At 38.4% G+C, this 27,496-nt stretch overlaps 1 protein-coding gene across 3 annotated transcripts in view; it reads right to left on the bottom strand.

Moving 5' to 3' along the window:
- CCSER1 (coiled-coil serine rich protein 1) overlaps positions 1-27,496 on the bottom strand; it is an 813,931-nt gene that overhangs the window by 229,010 nt on the left and 557,425 nt on the right. Inside the window, exon 10 of one of the 3 annotated variants that reach the window (XM_087962871.1) lies at positions 4,913-5,049. The exons of the other annotated variants lie outside the window; for them this stretch is intronic. Within the exon in view, the coding sequence (XP_087818997.1) occupies positions 4,999-5,049 (51 nt within the window). The 3' untranslated portion in view covers positions 4,913-4,998. Of the gene's footprint in view, positions 1-4,912; positions 5,050-27,496 lie in introns of those variants that run through there. 3 annotated transcript variants of the gene reach the window in all.

Genomic DNA, 27,496 nt, shown 5'->3' with positions numbered 1-27,496 from the left:
AACACAAGCCTGATTCAGCCCTCAATGAAATCGAGTTTGACACCCCTGGCCTAAACCATAATGTAATTAGCCAGCTTTATAAATGGCAAGATCTCAGTAAATGAGATTTATCTGGATGGTTGTCCCTCCATCCAGTCATCATCCAGTAATGATGCTCAAATAATCATTGCTATCAATCTATCAGTCAGGAAGGTGATCTATCCATAAGCTATCCTTTCATTGCAAATTACAATTAAGCACTTATTCACAAGTAAACTTTAAGTTAATCTTTGCAAATCCTAAAAGGATGCTATTTATAGAATATTCAATCAGTGATGTACATATCTACCCAGTTCATTCCATCTCATAAGTGAATTCTCATTTTATTGTATATAATTAACCCCAATTTTTGGTTATAATATACAGATGGAACAATGGGAGAATATGTGGTTGAAAAGACTGAAATTTTACACTATGTTATAATCTTAAAATATATTTTAAATAAAATGATGTTTCATTAGTATATTTCACCAAAGAAATTGTTTAAACCATATAAAGGTATTTTATGTTGGAAAAATGAACAAGAAGAAGCATTTTATCTTGTGTTCTGGATTTAGAAAAAAAACAAACAAACCAAAAGAGTTTTGGATTCAAATCCATATACCAATTCAGAAGTTTTTAAAGATTATTATACAATTGAGACCGGAGGGTGGTTTTGTTTTATTTTTTGCAATTGATGGACAAACAGTTGGAAGAACAGTTTGTTTTTGTATGTAATAACTTCGATAAGATTATTGTATGCACAAAGATGGAAAGATTTGACATTAAAGATTAAATTGACTTCTTTGATTAGAGTAAAGATAGTATCTACTTTAATGGCTGATAGGAGAGTTATGTTGTACCCACTGAAGTAAATTTATAAGTTTAGTTTTCTCTAAGACATCGTTTTCTTGTTTTTCCTTTTTCTTACTTTAACTACAAACTAATATATAGCACAAAAAAGAAAAGCTAGAAAAGAAATAAAAGATGTTCAAGAAAGAGAAAAAGAAAAGAAAAAAATTGCCTTTTAAAAAAAATAAAATTATATACAAAAGAGATTTGCATGAAAACAGAATCCCTATCTTTTTGCTGGCTGCCCAGAAACATGGGGAAATCCTGCTTTAAGAATTGGTTTCCCCAAAGCAAAGGGGGAGGTTATTACACAATAATCTCTCTCTCTCTCTCTCTCTCTCTCTCTCTCTCTCTCTCTCTCACACACACACACACACACACACACACACACTATCATATAACCACATTTGAACACAGATAATACTTTGGATTGAAAATTGTAGCGTGTCTGGACCTTCTTCCAGGTCTTATGATATTATGTTGTCTACCTTCTGCTTCTCTTACCTGATCTTTGCCAGACTAAATTTCTAAATAACATAAACACTTTGCATCTTTGAAAGATGCTTCTTGCATTTTCCCCTCCCGCCACTTGTAAATACCCTGTGATTTATTCACAAAGCCTTTCTTGCAAGCCTATTATTAATGCATATGAAACTGTGTTGGGGCTGTCTGAGCCCATTTCATCATGATAAACAACTTCAGCTCAATGCAATTATTACAAGTTAAAGAAAATATTATGTCCTGCAGTACAAGAGAGCCATGATCAGCTTTGACCTCACTGAAAGAATCTCGGTCTAGTGATTTATGCAATCCTAAGAATAGGAAGATAAAGATGTTTGGATTCAAATGTTTACTAAAAGAAGAAAGGAGTCACTTGAACAAGCCGATGTGAAGAGTTGGTCCTGTATTATTTTGTGCAAGCATCTTGCAGGCTGCAAATAGCTGTGTGCACGAAGAGCCTCAGAGACAATTTTGTTCATTCCAGACAGGTACTTTCAACTATTAGTGTCAATATATCACTTCTCAGCCTTTTAGCTAAGATGGTGTGTGTCAATATCCTAAACACAAAAGAAAACATAATATCTGGATGTTATGATTGATCACGTCAAGTATTAAAATAATGCCCCAGTGGAAACGTTGTTCCAGAAGTAGTAATATATTGTCAGTGACTCCCTGAAACCATCTGCCTTACCCATCTATTTCTGCTTGCATTATGAGAGGAAAAAATGCATTTTATTCCCAATCTTCCACTAATCATATCAACCTGCTTTTCCCTTAGTTGCTTCCTTCTCTGTTTAACTGTGTGAGTCACTAGAGATATCCCTTGATTATTATTATTATTATTTGCTTATGTTATATTGTAATATACTTTGGCATATTGTTGTTGCAGTATATAGAATGATATTAATAGTAACCATTGTATTTGATTGTACAGCATGAGTTTAGTTCTGCATCTTCATTGATACTTTATACCTTTTTTTCCAATGCCCAGTAGAAGTACAATACAATCATCCACATCACAGATGCTTTATAAGGGTAACACATTTTCAACAAAATCATGATTACCGATGAGAGAAAGAGAGAAAGTAGCTTTCCAATAAGATGAGAATGTTCTTGTAGGTAACCATTGGTATCATTGTGAAGAACCATAGCAATATCTTTGGAACAAATATGCAGAAATGGTTCCAAAAACAAAACAAAAAAAATCCCAATCCTTTAATTCCAGGAAACAAGAGAAAGAGGAAGAAATAAGTTAAGTATGTCTCTTTCCTCATCCAATTGTGTATAAGAGAGAAGAAAGGAAAAAAGACAGATAAATTTTAAAGATTATGTCATTACAGCCAATGCCAATAAAATAATCACAGTCAAATTTGTTGTGTCTGTTTTTTGGCCTGGCCTGCACTGAAGGATAAGTGCACAATCGTGCCTACTGTCCCTGTCCTATTGTCCCCAATTATTTGTACCTATTTCATGTATTTCTACTTATGTTTATTCTTATATCTGTTATGTTGTAAGCAATTGTCAAATTAAATAAATAAATAAATAAATAAAAAAATTGTCAGACATCAAGCAAATTTCATTCCTCTTCATACGTTGAGTTTTTGCTTTCTTTATCAACTGGCATTTAACCTTCTGTGCACCACGTCTAATATTTATGACTACTTTTCTACTTTTATCATGTCAACTTGTTCTTTCCAGGGGTCTGTTGTGACTCACATCTTACTGGGATTTATCACTTGAGTGATTTTACAGGATGCAGAATCAAGAGTTTAATTACTCAACAATAAAAAAAAACACATGTAGATGTGTATCTATTCATCTGGCTCTCCTGATAATTCATTATTCTGTTGGTAACAAGGACATGCTATTTTGGTCTTGTTGAGTTACTGAAAATATGTGCTTACAAGAAGGGCAAGATTGTCTTTATCCATTAATTTTACACTTTTTATTTTGAATCCAGAAATTTTCATGAAGTGTCTGTCATGGATTATTTTACAATTTATTACTGTGGAGAATGTAGCTTTTGTTTCTGCCTGGTCTGTTCTATATAATTATTTTCATCTCACCTGGCCACCAAATCCATTTCCACGGTTTACTTTTTTACTTCTTCCTTTATTTCTTAGTTCTGTTGTTGCTTGCCTTTCAAAAGAATTGTAATATGATTCTAATCTGAAAGTGCAACCAAATAGCTATTGCAAAACAATGCTGGATGCATGAATCTTCCCTCTTAGATTTTTTTAAAACGCTCGTCATCTTCACGAAGCATTTACATGTGAATAATACGGAGACCAAGGAACATTTTTTTTAAAAAAAAGAAAGTTATTGTCCAGCATAATTCAGTGTGGTTTCATACAGCTTGGCTGGCAAATGTGCAAAAGTGGTTTGTTTCTGACTTCTTTTGGGACATTTTTGGATTTCCCAGTTTAGTCTACCATGAAAACACCAACCAAGTCACATCCTGTTTCTCACCCAACACAAGGTCCCCTAGTATTATTTGGTCTCTCTTATTATTGGTTCAGCAATTTTTGGTTTCCAGAAAAATGTGACTTATACTCAGAGAAGGATAGCTTCTAATATTAAATGCACCATGCAAATATATAATGTACATCTGGTTTCTTTCCCTCCTTCAAACTTAATTTTAAAGAAGATTGTCATGCTAAGCTTAAGTTGCATGTCAAATTCTAGTAATTGGGCTATTCAAAACATGTTATATTTTAAACAAACCTCAAGTCTTCTACTTGAAGCAAACCTGTTATCTTTTCCTGATTTTGCTGCAAAGATCTGCAAGGATCATTGAGCTGACCTTGTTTATTTATGATATTAACATTGTTCAGATTTATATTTATTGCTTCAAGTGTGTTTAGTTACTGTGAGCTGCCTTAAGTGCTGGTATAATGATAGTTATTTCCGGAACATATTTTTATTGCTATAATACTTTTAAGAATTTAGTATCACAGCTGAAGATGAAGATTTATCTATTCTTTTTTTTTTAAGCTAATTTCAGCAATTGGAACATTTGGAAAAATGGGGGTGGGTGGGAAAGGACTATTCCAATGCACACATTGCTGGGAGAGAGAATTCATCACATCAGTTCATTCACAAATAAATAGATAAATAGATCAGATTTCTCAAAAATCCTTATTTTTGAGGGGTCCTTGGTGCTCTCTGAGCTTGCTTGTTTTCTTGCAGACATTTCAAACCAAACTAGGTAACATCATCAGTATTAGTGATATGCTCTATCTATCTATACAACTATCTATACATATCTTATATATATCCATGTATTCATAACTATGTTTTTACTTATACCTATTATCTTGTAAGCAATTGACAAACCAAATAAAATAAAAAATCTATCTATCTATCTATCTATCTATCTATCTATCTATCTATCTATCTATCTATCTATCTATCATCTATCTACCTATCTATCATCTATCTATCTATCATCTATCTATCTATCTATCTATCTATCTATCTATCTATCTATCTATCTATCGTTTTTAAAAGCTACAGGGAAAAATCTGGTTTGCACATATGCATTCTATCACAGAATATTTTCTGACTAATTCTTGAACTTTTTGGCAACTGCACTTCATATATTAGCATTCATGTCTTCTTATCCTTTTACTTCCTGAGTGTTCCAAATTTATTCATTTCAAGGTGCCTACAGACTTCCTGTTGCAAAAGAAAAAGTGGAAAATGGAATGATAATTAGTATTGGGCAAGATGGATTTTCTCTTTACCATATAAAAGGAGGCAAATTGAAGTGCATCGAATTTTATGTAGCTTGGTACAATTTTTAAAGCTTTCCCCCTCCTATCACTGCACATAAATTGCTTTGTACAAAAGCTGGTTATTGGATTTTATGCTAACTCAAATATCCACAATCAATAATACTATAAGGAATGCATTCTTTCATTTTAAAACTGTGTCATTTAGTTACGTATATTTTAGAATGCCAAGGCATTAGAAAGAAAGAGCTTTACTGTCAATCAATCTTAGGTTATGCATTTAAATGTTTCCATTGGATTATTCTAAACAGTACTTAAATCCTCTTCCAACAACACAAAATTCATTCGCTGAGAAGTCAAACACTTCCCAAGATCCAGATTTTGTCAGCAAGAATCCACGTACCTTCCTATTTCTTAAATGCTTAGTACCTACATGATTTTTATCTACTAAGTCCCAAAATTTTAGTCCATTAGGAACCCAACAGTCAAAACTCCATTCATTAAAATCTGAACCACAAAAATGAACAGGATATATTTCATCTAGACATTTTAAAGAATATTTAATATTCTTATTTAATTATTAATATAGTCCATCTGATACAAACCATTGGGCTAGTACCCTTTCAACCTACTTGATATTTTGTTCTTATGATTCTAATCAGCATATGAAGAATTATTTTAAAAGGATAATAATGAAAGTTTGAGAAAAGAATACAGGGATGTATACAAATTGGTTGTCTTGCAAGGAAGAATTGGCTTCGACCTATGATATGAAAACACTTCCTAACTAATATTACTTACTAGATATGGGAAAGAAGTAGAGTTGAGTCCAACTTATGTATGCGTAAGAGCCTGTGGTACAGACTAATTGAGCAACAAAAAGAGTAACATTTCCTAAGATTCTCATTAGTCAAAATATGGTCAAGTATTAACAGCTTGAGAACAAGAAAGAAATTATTCCTTTACAGGATTGATACTATAAGAGAATACGGAGAATATTCTGGAGAAAGTGACATTAGCTTAAGAAAGAAAAATCCCTCTCTGGCTAACATATTATCAGGATGGAGAAATGTGTGGATTAATCTAACTCTGGGGATCTAACAGAATTGTAATGTCAGGATCCTGAAGACATAAGGCCCATGATAGAACATTTCAGAGCAGCTGGCCAAGGAATGTGCAAAACAGTAAAAACCCAGACAGATACTGTGCTTGGTCCAGTCATTGCAAAACAGAGAGGGACTAAGAGCACACCACTGCCCAACACCTCAATGTATGACAGGATAAGAATGACTTTGAAGCATTTGAAATGGCTGACATTTGCTTTAAGGAACCAGCGGAAGATAACACTTCAGTACTGAGGTAAATTTGGAGGATTTTCACCAAACTCTGCATACAGATAGTCATCAATTTCCAGCCACAATTGAGGCCAAAACTTCTGTTGCTAAGTGAGACATTTTGTGATGATCTGGGGTGTGGCACAAAGGCAGCACAGCTAGAATCATAAGTAGGGGTCTCTTTATTAACTAAAACTTTGCCCTCAATTTCCCAGTTTCCTTCTGGTCTGAAGAAAAACTCTCATAGGAACTTGCAACAGCCTTTGACTATAGATATTCCAGTCCAAAACATTATAAACAGAAAACTTTAAACTATGAATTCAGCAAAACAAAATAAAGTAATAAATCTGACAGGGGAGTTCCAGAAGTAAAGTAACATGGCAGTAAATCAAACCAGTTGGGAGAATACCAGGACCTCACACAACAGCAGCCAACATGAGATAAACTCAACATTTATTTCTGACAAATGCCCCTCCCAAACTGCCTCTCCTTTAAACTGTGTTCACAAGGTGTGACTTGTGAAGGGAATCAGGGCTCTTTCCTCCCTCGTAAGCCATGCAACCCACGTTGCTCTCTTCTCCATTCTTCCCTGCGTGCCCTAGGATGAAGAGGGGGTGGGCCTTGGTCTTTCTCTGAACCCCCTCTCCTTTTTTCTACCTCTTCCCTGCTCTGCCCAGCCTGACTTTGCCCTTCCCCAATTTCCTCCACAGCCAACAGAGCCACTCTCCCGCTCCCTGTCAGCTGCTCATCTTCCTCCTTGGAATCAGACTCCAACGGGGGCATGACACATTTGTTAAGTGAGTTTTGCCCCATTTTATGACCTTTCTTGTCACAGTCGTTAAGTAAATCACTTTAATTGTTAAGTTAATAATATGGTTGCTAAGTGAATCTGACTTCCCCATTGACTTTGCTTGTCAAAACGTTACAAAAGGTGGTCACATGACTCCAGGACACTGCAGCTGTCATAAATAGGAGTCAGTTGCCAAGTTTTTGAATTTTGGTTATGTCACCTTGGGGATGTTGCAATGGTCGTAAGGGTGAAAAATGGTCATAAATCACTTTTTTCAGTGCTGTTTAACAGTCACTAAATGAGCTATTCTTAAGTCGAGGATTATCTGCATTTCTCTGTCCACAATCATTTTTTTTTATTGTGATTCATTTCCTCTTCAGGCTAAACAGTTAATAATATCCAATTAGCTACACTTAATATAAACGTTGCAGAAATAAATGCTGCAGATGGAGTCATGGTTTATACATTTATAAATGTATACTTGCCTATTTGGAATGGAAGTCGTTGTTCCGTTACCAGGTACATTTCTTTCTATTAAGATTATATGTATAATACATTTGCTCTACTCACACCATCTCTCAGCTTTGTGATTACACTAAAGGATGATGAACAAATGTGTCAAGAATAAATATCAAAAGTCACTGAGAACAAATTTTCCCCTCGGTACCAACAGACAGTTTACTGCTCATAATAATGAACAATGTTACATTGCTACACCAATATATAACCTTTAATCGAACAACACTTTCCTTTGCCTGAATTATTCAAAATATGCTACCCTGCATTTATGTCTTACTTTGCCTAGTATTTTAATCAATTTTCATTTGCATCAATTGGTTCTGAACTGAGATTTTGTTTGAAGAGAGCTTCAAATGTAGATTTTTATACACACCCACACCTTATTTCTCTTATTTCTTTTATATTTACACTGTGCCTTTAAAAAAAAAGTTTTTATGTGAATATTTGTTTGATAACAAATATAAAAGACCCCATTGGAACAAGGCAGCCATTATGTAGCATCATCCTTATGGCACTTTAGCCAAAGGAAGGTTTTTGTCAACTGTAAAACAACAAATAAAAATCTACTTTGTTACATCTGAAGTAACATAAATCAAATCTGCTAAATTTTATAGCTTTGTCTCTTCCCTCCAAATCTCCAAAATGTTATCAGAAATGCTGAACTGAGCTGAATGTTTGGGAAAGTTTCCCATCCCATTTATTAAACACCCCCAGTTTCCCTTAGTATCTTGCTGTTTTTTTGTTTTGTTTTTTGTTTCCAAAACCAAATTGTTCCTACGCTTTGTTTCATTTTTCTCATAAAATTTTTCTTCCTGTCTTGCTTTTCTCAAAAATCTAAGTTAAATGGGGGTGGGGAGGGCTCAAATTGAACTCCCATTATTTGCTATCTCTCAAGAGTTGATGAGAATTGGTGTTCAATGCTGGAGGACTGCGTCTTGGATTAATTCGGCTGACTTAATTCCTGACCTAAGCTATTGGCCATCAAAGATCCCTGAAGTCATAAGAGTTCTCTCAACCTTGGACCCTGGAGTGCTGCTATGTCATCACAGGGGTCTACAAAGGTTTGAGGAAATGTTATGATTTATATCTTGAGTCCATGGTGAAGAAAAGGTTGAGAACCATGGCCATAGCCCTTAACCAAGGCAGCTAATGGCTCCTTTATAAAGTTGTTAATATGTCATAGGTTGTTCAGCCAGTTACTTACCAGTGGTGGGATACAATTTTTTTTACTACCAATTCTGTGGGCATGGATTGGTGGGCATGGCATGGCTTGGTGTGTGTGGCATGGCTTGGTGGGCGTGGCTTGATGGGCATGGCAGGGGAAGGTTATGGCAAAATCCCAATTCCTTCCCCACTCCACTAACCTGCTTTCCAGCTCCGTTCTCCTGTGCAGGACAACAAAAGAAGACTCATCTGATCAGCTGGGACCCGGGAGTCAGAGAATAGATGGGGGTGGGGCTAGTCAGAGGTGGTATTTGCCGGTTCTCTGAACTATTCAAAATTTCTGCTCTCGGTTCTCCAGAACTGGTCAGAACCTGCTGAGTACCACTTCTGTTACTTACTGCCCGAGGCTTCATAAATATCTAACCAACTTAAAAGTTGGTTATGGATATACTAATTCTTCCTAGATGAAAGTTTGCTGGTCATTTACTGTACATTGACTTCCCCTTGCCTATAATTAGAGGGTTGGATCACCATTAACCAAATTCTCTGCACAGCATTTCGATGAAACAGGGATGGGTCTTTCTAGCTCACTCCGAAGGCTGTCAAGAATAATTTGTAACACAGTTCTAAAAGGCTTACTGTGGTTCAAATTAACTTTTAATGCATTTATTGGTAGTATTCCCCCACTGAGAGAAAGGTGTTGATGCTCAGAATTACATCTCTTCTAATTAAGCTATATATTAAAAAGAAACCACAACTGTATAGTAACAAATGCTATTTTCCCCCAAAGACCATGGCTTATGTAGAGAAATTATAGTCAATTTGCCTAATACTGAAATACATTCTCCTATTATGGCACTAGATGCTAAGATTTAAAAAAATGAATCTTTGGAGAGCTAGGGAAGAAATGAAAGAGCTAAAATATTTATCTATCAAAGAACTATATCTATCAAAGAACAGTGAAGTATGGGCCATTCTTGGATATAGGTTCTGCAAGTTTTGATAAATGCAAGTCAAATCCAATTTTGCAAGGTATTCTCCTAACCAAGGAGTGACTGTGTTGCACCTTATACTGCTGTGAAGGAAGGATGGGAGAGATAGATGAATTTGCAGAGTTTGTGGTAAGGAGTGGAAATATGATATTCTCCATTAAGTTTCCTTAGGAGCCATGACTAGAATTTATAAGATTTTTCCTCTCTAAAAGCAATCTCTTTCAAGATTGAATAAAATAAGCAACTGTTTTGTTTTGAACAACTTGCAGCAACTCCAGAGCCCATACTTAATGGCAAGGGATCATGGGACTGATTGTGGATACCCGAACTCATACATCAGAAGTTGCTCCCTCTTTGTTGAAAATGGATTGGCATATGGCCATTTCAGAATTTAAAGAAATGTCAGGATAACACAGTGAAATTGTGTGGAATTAACCTATCAACTTGCTTTGGGGGATAACGCCTGACTGCTTCAGTGATGGGCATTTATGTCAGAACGTGGGCAGGATGTGAAGTGACTTTGAAAAAGGCAAAGAGAAAAAATATATGCATAAGGAAACTGCATGTTGGCACAGAAGTAAAAACAATAGGGGTGAAGAATCTAAAACTTATTGGAAAAAGGAGGACATATATCCAATAGGTCAGGGGTGAGCAACTATCACCCCTTTATGATCTGGGGACTTCAACTCCCAGAATTCCTGACTCATGCTGGCTCAGGAATTCTGGGAGTTGAAGTCAGCAGATTGCAAAGAGCTCAAAGTTGCCCTATACTGCCAATATGTCCATATGGATAGCTAAGATGATTGGAAATGAAAAAGAAAGGATAAAAAACATTGTGAAAGGAAAGAAGGACAGTATGAATGGGGTTTTGGGTTTTTATATTTTTGGATTTTTTAAATTTTATTTTATGGGTAGCTATATAAATTCAATAAATAAACAAATTGAAAAATGAATAGATGAATAACAAAAAGAAAAAAAAAAGGCTTGGAAGATATATCTTACCAGATTCTCTTTTCCCCTTATCAAGATTATTGTAGTCTTTATGTTTCTATAAAGAAGGGGAGGCTGGTAATCTAGCAGGGCTCGGCATAAATGCAAACATGAGAAGATAACCTACAAGCCATCTGCAGGCCATGTTCTTGTATCTGATTGCCTTGGCTCATGCATGCTCCTTACTCTGCCACTATAGAAAAGAGATATATAACTCAGTCACATCCTGTATTCTCTAGTGCCTTTTTGGCATCCCATGCAAAGCATTAGTTTCAGACTGCAGCACTAGATATCTTCACTGCTTTTACTCAAGACAAATTGTTCTTCAGATAAGTTGAAAAGGTATCCTTTTGGGGCACTCAACAACCATTATTCATGTACAACGTTTATTTTTCCTAAATGTTACTGACAGCTCCAACTGAAAAAAGCAACCCTATCAGATCTATGTATGGGGAACCTAGTTTGACTTACTGCCCAACGGTAATATTTTATTCCCTATTGTAAATAATTCCATGAATAAACACTCTAATTCAATTTATTGGAAATATTGTCTCTTATGACATTGAAACTCCCTTGCCATGTGAAAGAACCAGTTCCTGATTCTTTCCTTCTAAAAAGATTCAGGGAACTATTTTCACTGTAGCCATTGAAAGAATTTTTAAAGGTTATTTTCAGATATGTATTAAAACGAATGCAAGAACTTCCGTAGAACCTAGGTTCAAGTTTGGAAGGGCACGGGAAAGCCAGGTTGATGCTGAGAATCGAATACCCTGCTTTGCATTTGTTAGTACTTATAATCAATTATATTACACTGGACTAGATTGATCTGTTGGCATTTTAGGAAAAAAATACTTTTCTAAAAGAAGAATAAAATGTATATTTAAAAGTTACATTTTTTCATACTCGTATGCATGCACACCCAGACACACACTCACATACATTATAAAGTTTCACTTGACATTGTTGATCAACTTTCCATTTTTGTCACACAAGCAGGCTATTAATTAAAACCATATTTACCTACCTAATTTACCTTTCCCCATGGAAATTAAAATAGCATTGATGTTCATCACATGACCTCAAACATCACATGAGAATGCACACAAAAGCAATTTATAAAGAAGAGGCAAGATAGATAGCACACCTAGCGTGTGGGTTAAACTCCTCAGTCAAGACAGCAGATATGGCTAATTATAAATTAGGATGTCCACAAAGAGTGATGAAAAAATAAACTAGATGAAGGCGCCCTAAAATGCACCAACAAATGGATAGAGCTTTGATAGCATTGTAATGGTCGCCATTTTGATTTTTCTGACAGAAATCTCTGCTAGGAACAATAAAATGTGGCAAGACGACAAGGCCAGGGTCAATCAGTCAAGCGCAAGAAAGAGAGCAGTGAGGGGCAAATAACATGGGTTTTGTTATTTGTTAACTAACATAGTTACCTTGTATTTTAAATTGATTTATTTTCTCTCTTTTAAAATGATGTTCAGATTTATTAGCTATTAACATACCTAAACTGATAAATAAGCTGGAGACTAGCTGCAGATAAGAAAAGTTTGTTAGTATAACTTGTGGTCTGACTTAATCTCTTTTGTGAACTCTAAACAACCTTTTTCTTTACAATTAATTATGCCCCTTCTGACATTAGACTTCATTTTAATGAATATGTGCGATGTTATGGGATACAAATACTTAACATATTTGACTACATGTAACTGATTTCCTATGAAAAGGGGAGGTTATTCTTATTCTGTCCAATCAATTTTCCTCTTGCATTTTCTTTGTTGTTAACTATAAAAAGAAGGGAAACATAGGGCTCGAGGTTCTCCCTTCCTTTTTCACAGAGAGATCCCACTTTATTAGGATACCCTAATAAACTGCTCTTAAATGATCTTCCGACTCAGTTGCTTATTGGAAAGGTAAACTGAGGCAGAACTTAGAGCCAGATTTGGCTTTCAGCAGAGAGGAAAAATAGAGAAGTGACCAATACTATCAGTTTCTAACTTAAAGTTTCTCATTTATAAGGCAAAGGTCCTCCAGGAGAGAACCAAATAAAAATGAATGAAACGTTTTAGACTAAATAAACAGAAATGGTTTTAAATAGTGGCGTGTCAGGCCTTGTTTACATCCTCATTAAAATAATCAATAGCTCAATCAATTCTGCTTCATGGACAGTATTTTTCCTGCAAACATTCAGCACAGTGAAAAATCAGCTGTCCACCCATATATGAAAGCACACAGTCCGGAATTCAACCTTTCATTCTCTTGTGCAGGAAGCCCCTCTTACAACTTTCAGCCAATTCTCCCCATTACATTTTCCAAGAGCTCTAACTTGCTGCAGTGAACAACAACAACACCCAATTTCACACCTCACTACTTGTACACGATACGGTTCTCCTCTGGCCATTTTTTTCCCCTCCCTCCTGCCTAGCAAATTTCGATTCCAAGTGTAAATTTTTTTGTTTGTTTGCTTGCTTCTTTGCTTGTTTCTTTGCTGGCCTTGCTATGTGATTCTTGCCTAATTGAAATAATAAAAATTCATTAAAAACCCGCATGGTTTGCATGCCTCTTCTCACAAGAGAAGCAGGGCCACTTCTCTGCCTTCTTCTAATTAAAGGCTGCAGCTGGCCTCATCTTGCCTCTATTCCCTGAAAAGAGACCCACCGGAGGAGCCAAAAGTCAAAGCAATTAGTCACAGCCTGACAAGGCCCCAAGAAGGATTCTCTTCCAAGACACTTTTTTTTTATCTAAAGAAATATGAGAAGGGAAGTGTAGCTCAAAGGGAACTTGTGAATTTTATTCTCCCTCCCTCGCTAGCTATTATCATCTATCCAGATAGCGGCTCTAATAATGTGCAAGACTTGAGAGATGCTATGGAAATCAGAAAGATGGAAAAAGTTCTCCTTATGCTCTTTTGGAGGATGTTGTGTTTCTCCGTGTGCTCAGAGAAAAGGGGTTCCTGCACACGAGATTTTCATTTTGTGTCATTCTTTTCTTTCAAGGGTTGTGCAGGCTTGCAGCCATTCGTTTAGTGACCATTTGAAGTTTGAAAGGCACTGAAAGAAAGTTTGAGGATCATAATGATCATAAATAAAACAAGAAAGTACAGAATATAGTGTTGCAGCAAAAAAGTTAAAAAGGTAAAGGTTCCCCTTGCACATATGTGTTAGTCGTTTTCAGCTCTAGGGGGTGGTGCTCATCTCCGTTACAAAACCAAAGAGCCAGCGCTGTCAAAAGACGTCTCCGTGGTCATGTGGCTGGCATGAGTAAATGCTGAAGGCTCACGGAGTGCTGTTACCTTCCCACCAAAGTGGACCCTATTTTTCTACTTGCATTTTTACATGCTTTCGAACTGTTAGCTTGGCAGAATAGTTGGCAAAATAGCTACAGGAGTATTATAATGGTGAAGGTATACATAAAAGTTTCCCCTATCCAGGTAGGTTTGACTCTAGGGCAGGGGTGTCAAATTCAAGGCTTGTGGGCTGGGGTTGGCCCATTGGGTGTTTAAATTGGGCCAGCCTGGAAATAGCAAAGGAACAGCTAGCGGTGCCTCTGGCAGCCAAAATGGGACACGGGAGGGCAACGTGTGGTCTCCCATGCCCCATTTTCTGTCTGGACGGCCTTCTGCAGCATTCTTCTGGCCAAAATTGGGTCTGTGGGGTGCGCCCCATTTTGTCTGGCAGGGTATTACATGCCATGCAGACTGAAAATGGGGCACAGGGCTGCATGAGGCCGCCTGTACCCCATTTTGGCTGGCAGGGTGCTGCAGGAGGCGTCCGTTTCCCCCACCTCCAGTTAGCCTGTGGAGGAGAATTACAAAGCTGATCTGACCCTCAAAGAAATTTAGTTTGACATCCCTGCTCTAGGGGTTAGTGCATATCTCTGCTTCTTAGCCGAGGGAGCCAGTGTTGTCCGAAGACATTTGTTGGTCATGTGGCTAGCATGACTACACACCACATCACATGGAATGCTGTTACCTTCCTACCAAAGTGGTACCTATTTATCTACTCACATTTGAATTCTTTGAAGGGAGTAGTTTGGCAGGAAGTGATACAATATGGCTACTGAAATTCAGTGCTTCAATGTCACATTTAGAATGGAGGATGCTACAATGAAAGAGTGGACAGATTGCAATGGAGCATCAAAATCTTAATCAAAGACACAGACTTCCACAAGTCAAGCATCTCCAGTAAAAAGTCCTTTCCAACCCAAAATATGGCTTCATCCTCTCAGAGGTCAACAGGTAGAGTCGGAGAAATAGGTTGGACATAGTCTTGTTTGTTTGGTCTGTATTCTGTATTCTTTTTTTAAATTAAAGGATGGGAAAGAAACAACAGGAACAGATCATGAGTTGGAATCCTCAGAAAGATAATGCCGTTCAAAGCAAATATCCTGGGTAGCAAGCAGGAAAAAGGTATTCTCACCACTGTATGGAACAGCCATTTGGGTTTGCATACAAGAAAGAAACTGAAATTCAGCACACAAAACAGATAACACAACTTTTGATGCCAAGTCAGTAAACATAAAGCATAAACAGAAGTTATGATACCTGCCAGCTGGAGACTGGATTGTGGATGCATTATGCATTCCTGTTCACCAGAAATCATGGTGGCTTATGCTCACATTCAAAGCATGGATTTGCTTTAGGCAAACCTTGTCTTATTTTATTATTGATAACCATAAAATCCAAGATGCCTTACAAAGCAGGTCTGCAACTCTCTGGTGATACGTATCTATAGAGAATTTCTGATATATCAAAAAATCTATCTCTGCATAGGTGGCCCCTAGGCCACCTGACAATGAACGGATATTTCCTTTTGCGTCTCGTTTACTTTTTCATAGCTCACATGTCCTGGGCTTGAAATGTTGAATCACCCAAACAAATGTAGCACTTGTGCATCTGATATTAGAGAATAAACTAAACCTGGGTATTAATGAAAGAAACAAAATGTTAAAAAGTTACGATATTTATGTATTTACTTACTACATAAATATCATAATTTATTATGTGACAGACAAATATTATGTGACAGATGAATGCCAACTTGCCTTAAATCTAAGATTTACAAGACAACCATCCGCCCTGTTGCACTGTATGGTACTGAATGCTGGGCGGCAACAACAGGGGCCAAAAGCTCTCTCCATGCCATGGAAATGCAAATGCTCCATTGATATCGGGCATCTCCCTTCTTGACCACATCACAAATGACACAATTCGACAACATTTTGTTGTGGGACCAACTGTAGAGAAGATGAGAGAAGGCTGGCTCCATTGGTCATGTCCTGAGAGCAGCACCGCCTACCGTTGCCAAGACTGCCTACCTACTAGAAGTCAATGGCTGGCAACCACGCAGGTGCCCAAAACAGAGATGGCAAGACACCATCAAAAAAGATATGCAAGCCATGCCCTGCAGACCCTGCAGGTATGCAAGCCACACCATGCAGACCATGCAAAGTGGTGTTCAATTATCCGAAATGCAGACCCGGCACCTCTGGGACTATGCCAGGAAGAAGAAGATTTCTGTAGTTACTTACCTAGTACATATGAATTACATTAAAGTAATCAAAATATCTTTACAATCCCCAAGGCATGTCACAGCTTTTGAGCAACCTTAATGTAGGGACACGGTGGCTCAATGGCTAAGACCTGAGCTTGTCAATCAGGAAGGCCAGCAGTTCGGCAGTTCCAATCCCTAGTACCACGTAATGGAGTGAGCTCCCGTTACATATCTCAGTTTCTGCCAATCCATGCCAGTTTGAAAGCACATAAAATATGCAAGTAGAAAAATAGGGACCACTTTGCTGGGAAGGTAACAGCGTTCCATGCGTCTTTGGTGTTTAGTCATGCCGGCCATATGACCACAGAGACATCTTCAGACATCTTCGGCTTTTGTAACAGAGATGAGCACCGCCCCATAGAGCCGGAAATGACTAGCACGTATGTGCGAGGGGAACTTTTACCTTTAATGTTTGGAAACTGAAAGTGCCCTAAACTGGAAGGACTCAAACCTTGATGCGATTAAAAATCAAACAGCAGATTATTCTTTTTATGCATCATTAATATCTTTGCTTTCTCTATAGGGTTGGTATTTCAGGAACTGTTGATGCAGGCTGACTCATTCCAGTGAGATTGGTAGCATGGAACACCAGGGCCTGGTTACTGGCTACATTTTCCAAGCATGCAATGAATCAAAATGATGAGTTGGAACTGAAGCTAATTACCATTTTTCTTTTGAACTCTTACCCTCTTTGAGAGGTAGCATCTGTGTAAAACTCTACTCTGCCTGACCTCTGTGGCTGTCATTGACTTCTTTGTCTTCAACTCTTTGGGGACCTGCCTCCAAAGCGCATGCTTTGGGCTATTAGAGTCGTGGCTTATCCAGGCTAGGCTTAAGAAAATGCAAATAAAACATGCTGCATCTTATCAAAAGCTTTAGAGGTTGGATTTTATATAGTCACCTATTTCTGACAGCTTCCCCTTTATTAATGACACCAGTGCACCTCTGTCAATATGTAAAGCAGGGTCTGAAAATGTCCTTGTTCAGTTATTAAGCATTGTAGCTATAGGGTTATATAGCAGGTATGATTCTATTCTAAAAGATGGTTTGGAGTACATAGGGATTAACACTTAAAATTGACATTCCCAGTAGAAAGCGTAATGTTATCCTTTTGATGAAATAAGCAAACAAGGCAGGACTTCAGTCTTTACTTTTGACAGTGCTTCTGGTTCCAAAAAAACCCCAGTTTCCTTTGAAAACACGTTTAATAAGGCACAGTCATCGCTATTTTGTGATAAACCAGAGCAGCCCGGATTGAGTGTGGGATTCCATCTGTCTGATTCATATAAATAAGACTGTGGAGTTCAGGCCAGTAAACAAGCATCCTTTGTTGGGTTCCTCATTTCCATAGCTTTGAAAACAGCTCAACAAACCAAAAAGTAGGACAGGGGATATGAATAGGGGAAATTTCTTTATTTCCACAAATCCCTAGAGTGAAGAAGTCTCTTCCATCTATATAGATTTCATATTGCAGTGGAAGGTACGTGTGCAGGGATAGGCTTAAAAAATGTTAGCAAAGGGTCCTCTGCCCGGTTGTTGGTGGGTGTGGCCATGGTGGGAGTGGCCTAAGTTGGCCTCCTGCACCAAGGTGTGGGGGCGTTTTTGCCCTCCCTGGGCTCCAGAGGCTTTCATTGAACCTCCGGGAGGGCAAAAAACGGCCTCCCCGGGCTCCGGAGGCTCTCTGGAAGCTGGAAACAGGCCCATTTCCAGCCTTCCTGAACTTCTGGGAGGTCCATTTTTCACCCTCCCCAAGCCTCCGTGAGTAACCTGCACTTACCTGCATCCAAAATGGGCTGTGTGGGGACTTCTGGGAGGGACGGAGTGGGGTGGCGACATTCTGACAAGCAAAGTCAGTGGGAAAGTCGGATTCATTTAACAACCATCTTACTTCATTGAATCACAGTAGCAAGAAAGGTCATAAAATGGGGGCAGAATTCATTTAATAACTGTCTCGCTTAGCAACTGAAATTTTGGCCTCAATTGGAGTCGTAAGTCGAGGACTATCTGTATAATATAAAACTACAGAGATTGTAAAACAAGGTTGAAATTATTTGAACTTTCCTTGTCACTCCATGCTTTATTTCATGCCTTTTGCATTTAACACCAACTTGACCCTGCTTTGCTCCCTCCTATACTTAGCTCCCTTATATTAAAAATAAGTGAACCCCAATCATTCCTGGCTTTTTCTAGTCTATGTCATCTACTGTACGTCATCTTGAATGGCTTTTCTTTTACTATTTTTTTTACTTTCTCTCTTTTCCTCATTTCTTCTTGTACTCTGAATTCTGTTCATGTTGTGGGTCTCCGGCAGCCTGTGCAGACGGCAGCAGAATCGGACAGTGGGGAAGAATAGGGACCAGTCTGGGAGTCTGGGGAAGACTCGGACAAGGGTCCTGCGTCCAATGCAGAGATGGAGCCAGGACCATCTTGGAGTTGTGTGCCGACTCCAGATCCTCCAGAGTCTGGCAGCAGCGAGGCAGAGGAACAAGGGGAGCCTGTTCCCAGTGCGTGTGTGTGCAGAGCTGCTAGAAGGCAAGACCAGCTAAGACAAAAGGGGTGACTAGGGAGTAAGGCTGGGAGGTGATTGCCCCTCCCATAAGGTATAAAGGAAATGCAAAGGTAGAGAAATCTTTGCAGGAAGCAAAGTCCTTTGCTCAGTTTGGATTAAATCATGAAGCTCTGTGTGGACTTTATACTTTATACTTAATTTTGCACTTTAGTTTTTATTTATTTATTTATTTATTTGATTTGCCAATTGTTTACAAGATAATAAGTATAAAGTATACATAGTTGTGAATACATGAAATGGTTACATATAAGAAAAATAAAAGAATAAGAGAAACAATAGGACAGGGACGGTAGGCACGTTGGTGCGCTTATGCACGCCCCTACAGACCTCTTAGGAAAGGGGTGAGGTCAATAGTAGACAGTCTAAGGTTAAAGTTTTTGGGGTTTGGGGAAGAAACTACAGAGTCGGGTAGAGTATTCCAGACATTGACCACTCTATTGCTGAAGTCGTATTTCCTGCAATCAAGTTTGGTGCGGTTTACTTTGAGTTTGTATCTATTGTGTGCTCTTGTGTTGTTATGGTTGAAGCTGAAGTATTCATTGACAGGTAGGACATTGCAATGTATGATTTTGTATACCATGCTTAAGTCAGACCGAAGACGGCGTAATTCAAGGTTTTCTAGTTCTAGAATAGTTCTAGAAAATTCAAGGTTTTCTAATTCTAGAATAGTTGTTGGCAGCAATTCAAACGAGAGAAAGGTTGATGCTTATCTTGAGGGACTGTTTGAGACTCATTACAGGCTGGGAATGAACATAATTCCCAGCGTTAAAATAAAGCAAGAGTTGTCTTAACTAAGCGTGTGCTTAATTATGGTCTCAGAAAGCCTTGATCAGAACAGTTCATTTGGCTGTATTTTATAGATGGCACTTACCACTTGGGTTAGTCAAAATGTTTAAACATATGTTTAAACAAATGTTGGAAATGCAATTGAAAAACTGGCACATTTTATCATGTGTGATGGACTTGTGTAAAAGCAAAACAATTGTGGTCAAAAATATATAGCTGGGTAGAATAGATGATAGGGAAACATAGATTTTAAAACCTGAAATGTTTTTATTAAGCATAATACCAGAAAAACTTGATAAGCAAAGTGTATGTTTCATATTACATGTTCCTTCTTGTACTCTGAATTCTGTTAATTTGGCTGGATCTCCATCTCAAGTAACCTGGGACACACATCTATCCTGAGCACCTATTACTGTCATCCTACAGACAAATGAAGACATTTTAAGGTGTATGTTTAAACAGGGATCAGGAGCAAAGAATAACCACAACTATAGCTAACATTATCAGAAGAAGATATTTATCCAGAGTATCAGATGTTTGCTGGCTAAGATGTTTGCTAGTTAAAATGGTAAACACATACACACAACAAACTTAATGTGATTACCAACCATATTACATTACTGTAGTGTTCCCTCAAGCATCTGATTATTTCTCCTGCACAGGTTAGAAATTCTGTGATTTCTAATCTAAAACCATCTGAAAGGACGAGCTGAGGAACATCGTCCTGCACTACTTCATCCATAATGTACTTCCATTGAGATTATATATTTAATAATAGAGTTCCTTACATTTATTCTGGTGCACAGAAGTCCAAACCCATTTATTATTTACACATTGACACGGTCTATATTTTTTTTAACACCCAGTAAATCAGATTTTTTCCCCTAACCTTTATATAATAGTACTGTGCAATGAGTGCTTCAGATTCCATTTAAAAAAAAAAATTGACTCTATTCCAATCTCCCTTTTAAAGAATCTGAAATACTTTTCTAAAAAGGCTGTCTTCTCCCAAGATCACACAAGTGCTACATTCAGAAGGTTATCTGATTTCTAAAATATTACTGAACTAGAAGTACATTGTAAAGGGGAAGCTTCTACCTATAAATTTCTTTTAATGACCCCATTCATCTCAAAGAGACTCAAAGAGAAAGTCTTGAGAAAGTATTTTGATTTTGACTACACAAGCCCAGCTACCTCTAATCCCCACCTTCATATCCCTCGCTCCAGTGTGAAAACAATGAAGCTCCAAGATGGCTTCCCCCAGATCAGCTTCAGGGTTGACAGTTACTTTTGAAAAGATCCTTTGGGACAACCATGACCCGGATGATTGTAACTCTCTGTGGCAGAGGTGGTATTCAGCAAGTTCTGACCAGTTCTGGAGAACTGGTAGCAGAAATTTTGAGTAGTTCAGAGAACCGACAAATACCAGCTCTGACTGGCCCCACCCCCATCTATTCTCTGCCTCCTGAGTCCCAGGTGATCGGCTGGGTCTTCTTTGGTTGCCCTGCACAGGAGAACGGAGCTGGAAAGCAGGTTAGTGGGGTGGGAAGGGAATGGGATTTTGCAGTAACCTTCTCCTGCCATGCCCACCACCCCACCTCACCAAGCCACCCCACGCCATGCCCACCAAGCCACACCCACAGAACTGGTAGTAAAAAAAAATGAATCCCACCTCTGCTCTATAGACACTCCGGGAAGGTTGCAAATAGCGATCACATGATCTGGGAATGCTGCAACTTAGTAAATATTTGTCACTTGTCAATCAGCCTACTTTTATGACCACAGAGATGCTGCAACAGTTCTAAATGCAAAGACTAGGTGTAAGTCACTTTCTTCCTAATTTTAAATGGTGATTGATTAAGCGGTCATAAATCAAGGATTATCTGTGAAACACTGAAGGGAAAGCAAGGTTGTTATGCAAAACATCATTACTGTTAGCTCTGGAAGAGTGGGAGCAAGGAACGGAGACGAGACATCGAATAGTGACTCAACTCTTTAATAGTGACTTCAGAACAGAGCGAAAAGCTAAGACAGCAGCAGCTCTTTTATAGAGCTGGCTGCTGTCACAACAACCAATGATTTGAGTTTACCGCTCTAAAAAGCGTCCAATCGGAGGCGATCCGCTGCCAGCCAATCAGATCAGTCAGAAACAACCAATCACGATTCGCTATTCGCGGGCCAATCCGAAGTGCAGGATTACGAGCCTGCTGTGGAAGAAAAACTATTAGGATTTTAAACGAACGCGTTTGCTTAGTTCGTAACAATTACATTACATATGTCAAATCAGAGAGCACTTAAGTCTGGAAATTAATTAGTTTGAACAAAGCTGACCCATTTTTTGAACTCCTCCACGAGATTCAGTATCGTCATTTATTTTCAGCTTCACTTTAATGTGTGATCATTGGCCATAGATAGCGGAGAGACAATTGTTTTGAACAGGTCATTGTCAGATGATCAGACTTGGTAAGAAACTGGAGCTGAGTAACTAGAACAGGGGTGTCAAACTCAATTTCACTGAGGGCTACATCAGGGTTGTGTTTGATCTCGGGAGGGCTAGTGTGTGTATGGCCAAGGTGAGCATGGCTAGCTTGACATCACTTGTGTTGGGGGCACCTGTGGTGGTCCCAGCACTCTGCCAGCGAAAACAGGCTCCCGAGCTCTGTTTTTGGCTGTGACAGCCTCCTGCAACTCTCTGCCAATGAAAATGGAGCTCGGGAGGACTGTGGGCGGCCCTTTGCTGTTTCCAGGGCAGCCCCATGGGCCAATTTTAAGCACCCTGTGGGCTACACCTGGGCCCCAGACCTTGAGTTTGATACCCCTGAACTAGAACAAAGAAAACAAGCTATTTGGCTGAGAATCAGAGTATGAGTGTAGTCATGGTATATCACAACTCCATTAGCTGAAGAGCACTAAAAAGAAAAATGAGCAATTCCTTCCTTTGGCTTCATGCTGCTAATCAGGGTTAACAGCTATCCCCTTGTAACATTTTTACGCTAGACTTTAGGGGAAAGATTGGCATTAGTAAGTATATATTCTTCAATCAATGGTCAGAAATGTAAATCTCATATAATTTTGCATGAATATTAATAACAGTGAAGTTTCTTAAGGGGGGCCTAGAGGTGATCTTTGGGAGCATGCTGGGTTACTACATACTGTTACTGAAAAATGAGTCCTAGTATTCAGTGGGACCTCTTTTTAGAAGTAAAACCCACTCGTACTCCCAAGTAAATATTTGCCACTTACTTCAAGGTAAACAATTCAGTAAAGTTTAAGTCTTCTGCTTTGGAGCTATATTAGGTAGATAACCTTGAACTGAGATTGCTTCTTGACAACTACATGGAAAAATGCTTATCACCCCAATGTATCACTGTTGTGAATCAATAAAAATGAACGGGGAGAGAGTTGATGTCTTCAGGGAACTTTGATATGGGGAAAGCGAACTGCAAAACCCGAAGAAACGGCGCAGTAGCAGGGAACAATCACAGTGAATGCAGCACGGAATCGCCGTGCAGCGAAAATAGAACTTAACAATGGTCATCAGCGCTCCACGGAACCGGACATTAGACAAAACCGGTGGAGCCTCGGAAATCATCCAGGCAGACCAAAGCGGCCTGCCTATCTTGAGATTTTATCACAGCTCCCCTCAAAGCGGAACCCAAGGGGAGAGGGTGTTGTGAATCAATAAAAATGAATAACCTAAATGCAAATTAGGGGTTGAAAACCTGCACACGTGATTGGTCCTGATACAACAACTTGGGATTGGGCCAGAACCAGTCCCTGATTGGCCATTTTTGGGACTGTCCTTATTGGTCAGTAGTTTGAACCTGTTGCACATTTTCATTGGTTAATAAGGCAGCAGCTAACCCTATAAAAGGGTTACTGCTGCCCATATATTGCTCTGTTATGTCTATCACTTTATTAAAGAGTTGAAGTCACTGGTCAGATGTCTGGTCTCCCTTATTCTCCATACTTAACAATCACTATCTTTTCTGAAAACATTCCAGTAATCCTTTTAATCTTTAAATCTATCTATCTATCTATCTATCTATCTATCTATCTATCTATCTATCTATCTATCTATCTATCTATCTATCTATCATCAATTTACCTACATACTTATCTAATCATTTCTACTTGGGTATCACATTCCCAAACTATGTGAGTTTTTGCTTGTTGGTCATTTCTCTTGCTAAGTGAGACATTTGCTCAGTGAGTTTTATCCCATTTTACAACCTTTCTTGTCACAGTTGTTAAGTGAATCACTGCAGTTGATAAGTTAGTAACTCGGTTGTTAAGTGACTCTGGGCTCCCACTTGACAGAGTCCCTATAAACAACATTTATTTATTTATTAAAAAATAAGCCCATTGCTTCTAATTTAGAAGTGATGGAATCTAAAAAGTATATTGTTTGCTGATCATTCTTGATTAGTCTTTATTATATTTAATCTATTTTTAACCAATGACTTTTCCTCTCTTGAATAATTTCCATAGGAACACTACTGTGATGAATTGATTAATAATCAGAAATAAACTAGAGTATAGCCAACAGAGTATTTTATCAATGCAACATCCAGTCAGCCTTTTAATATACACTAGGATTTTCCAATCTTTTTCAAGGAATCAGGTTATCATAATGGTAATAACCCTCCTTATATAGAAGAAAGCTAACATTATAGTTGCTGCTACCAGGCTAAGAAACAAGCTTACACAACTGAACATCTATCTGACAGGAAAAGCATAACCATAAAATGCATGGCACAATATTTTGCACTCAAACTGGTCACCTCCTGCACACTTGGAGAAAGCCAAAAAGAAACCTCCATCCATGGAAACCATTGTTAAAAGATGAATTATCCATGCTGTTTCCAGGAATTTATGCAAATTGCTTTTATTTTGATTGAGGATAATTGAATTATCTATTCCTTAGGAAAGGTTAATTTGCCTGGAATAGTTTGATATCTTCACTTGGGACTATATTGAAGCGTCTTCAACTCTGACTGGATGATAAGGAATCCTTCCATTCGTCTCTATCCAGTCAGGGCTGAAAAAAACCTTTTTGGATGAGAAGCAAAACGTCTTCAAAGAAAAAATAAGAAAGTCTAGTTGCCTCCTGAAAAAACACCTTTGGGACAGTCATTCCAATTGTTTAAACATATTTATTTTACATGACTTTGAGGGGATCTGGAGTCGGAGTCCTGGAAGCAGTTCATGACTGTGTACAATTACGTTCTGGTAATTCCTGTGACACAGCTGGAACTAATCGTATCGGCTCTGCCGTTCCATTAGACTATTTCAGTGATATGGGGAGAGGGGATCTGCTGCTAGGGTAACAGTTTATCCTCCATATTAAATAACCCAGGCCTCGTGCTCTGGAGAGGACACTCCAGTTTTGCATACAGCATTGAAACAACACGGGAAGTGGCAGTTACCGGTTTCATAGCATGATACCATAGTCTCTTGAGACTGAAGAATGCCAATTCAACTTTTTTGGGGGGGGGGAGAGTGCTATTTGGAGATGAAAAGAATACCTTCCAACACAGAGTTTCAGAAATATAGTAAGTAACTTTTTACAATATCAGAAGAGAACAGAAGATTCCACTTGCAAATCCTACCATTCCAATTCATTCTGCAATGGAAATATTTTGTAATTGTATTTTCTATTTCCATTTCAGAATGAATCGGATTGGTAGGATATAGGCCACTGTCTAATATTCATTTATAGTACATGCCTTCCACCAAGCCTACCGAGACTGTTACTAAAAGTGAACTCCCACATGGTGATACTTTTAGAAGGGAAGGATAATTGGTTTAATAACTATTTGAACTACATACCCAACTCCTCCACAAATCACTCACTCTTTCAATCCCTGCAGCATTCATCAAAAATACTTTTAATTTTCTAAATGGCTATTGAGGTCTGAATTTTCCTCAGGGGACTATTTGCTGAATAAGATCCTTGAACTTTAACAAGTCCTTGGTGCACTTATTCATACCTTGGAAACTTCTGAGGTCACTTCCTCAGAAATCAGGGATTAAAACTGTTCTTTTGGAATGTATGTTGAGAAGGAGAAGAGGATATAACTTAACAAGCTTGCCAAATGAAGAACAAAGAGGTTTTCAGAATGAATGTGAAATTATAATTCTGATTTATCTTTTGTCTTTTTTAAGAGACCAAAACAGGAAGAAGAATGGAGGCAGTCAGTGGTGGGATTCAATTTTTTTTTACTACCGGTTCTGTGGGTGTGGCTTGATGGGCGTGGCAGGGGAAGGATACTGTAAAATCTCCAGTCAGAGGTGGTATTTGCTGGTTCTTCAAACTACTCAAAATTTCCGCTACCGGTTCTCCAGAACTGGTCAGAACCTGTTGCATACCACCTCTGGAGATAGCGGAACCCAATGTACAATCAAATCAACACAAAGTGACTGATATAACAACTTAATGTCAACCCTGAAGCTGACTTGGCCAGAGCCATTTTGAGGCTTCAGTGTTGCCACACTGGAGCTGAGGGATAGAGAGGAGGGAATTGGGATAGTTGGGATTTTGTAGCTAAAACAAAATACTTTCTCCTGGGAACCAAGGACATCTCCACAGGTGGCTGGATGGAGGAGGAGTGAAGTTACCAAGCAACCATATGGCACCCTGATGAGACCATGTGACTGTTTGGAAAAGGGGGGGGGACTTTAACTTTTAATTAGGTGAAAACCGTGGGAACATTCAGGGTTGGTTTTCACCAGATTGTGCTAATATGATATGGTTGAGGGGCTATTATAGAGTCTTGGTGGAGCAGTGGTTATAGTGCAGTACTGCAAGCTACTTCTGCTGCAGCCAGTTGCCTGCAATTTGGCAGTTCGAATCTCACCAGGCTCAAGGTTGACTCAGCCTTCCATCCTTCCGAGGTGGGTAAAATGAGGATCCAAATTGTTGGGGGCAATATGCTGACTCTGTAAACTGCTTAGAGAGGGCTGTAAAGTGCTCTAAAGTGGTATATAAGTCTAAGTGCTATTTCTATTAAGAAAGGTGGGGGCTGCTTTCCAAGATCATTTTTCTATATTCCTCCTTTAGGGAAATATTATATTCTGCCATTTAAATATTTCCTAAAATATTGCATTCTTCCAGAAGAGGGGTGGGTGCTACTTTTCTACAGCTCTAAATAAGGAGCCATTTCTTAAACCAGAGAAGCAGGTTTAGCTGCAGCCACCAGCAAACCTACAGATGTTGTCCTTGGTGTCTTCCACACTACCTTCTTCTATGTGTTTTGTTTTATAAATGTTTGAGGTAATGAGGTTCTAGAATTATATATTTTGCAGCATACTGTATATAGGGGTCTTAAATGCTTTCTGAGCTTGGTTATTTTCTTGCAGAGTTTAAAACTGGGACCTCACTTCTTACTAGCACTGATGATGTTACCTAGTTCGGTAATGAAACGTCTTCAAGAAAACAAGCAAGCTCAGAGAGTACCAAGAACCCCTTATTTCAACCCTGAGCTACAATTATTTTCCTTTTCTGAAACTGTATTTACAGTAATTACATATAATAAAGAACAAATAATATACATTTTCCCAAGACCCACAAGTATGGAACATGAGATGCTATGTTAAATCTCAGACAGCACCTCTGGCCACACAGTTTTAAGTCTCCAGTATATTTTTTATAAATAGTTCACGTGCACGGTTAAAGTAGGTACA

Source organism: Notechis scutatus, chromosome 4 (genome assembly GCF_049901735.1).
Source record: "Notechis scutatus isolate UNSWTSFEM ecotype Mainland chromosome 4, rNotScu1.2, whole genome shotgun sequence".
NCBI classification, from domain to species: domain Eukaryota; kingdom Metazoa; phylum Chordata; class Lepidosauria; order Squamata; family Elapidae; genus Notechis; species Notechis scutatus.
Note: the sequence above shows the minus strand (reverse complement) of the source record. Positions and strands in the feature narration are given on the sequence as shown.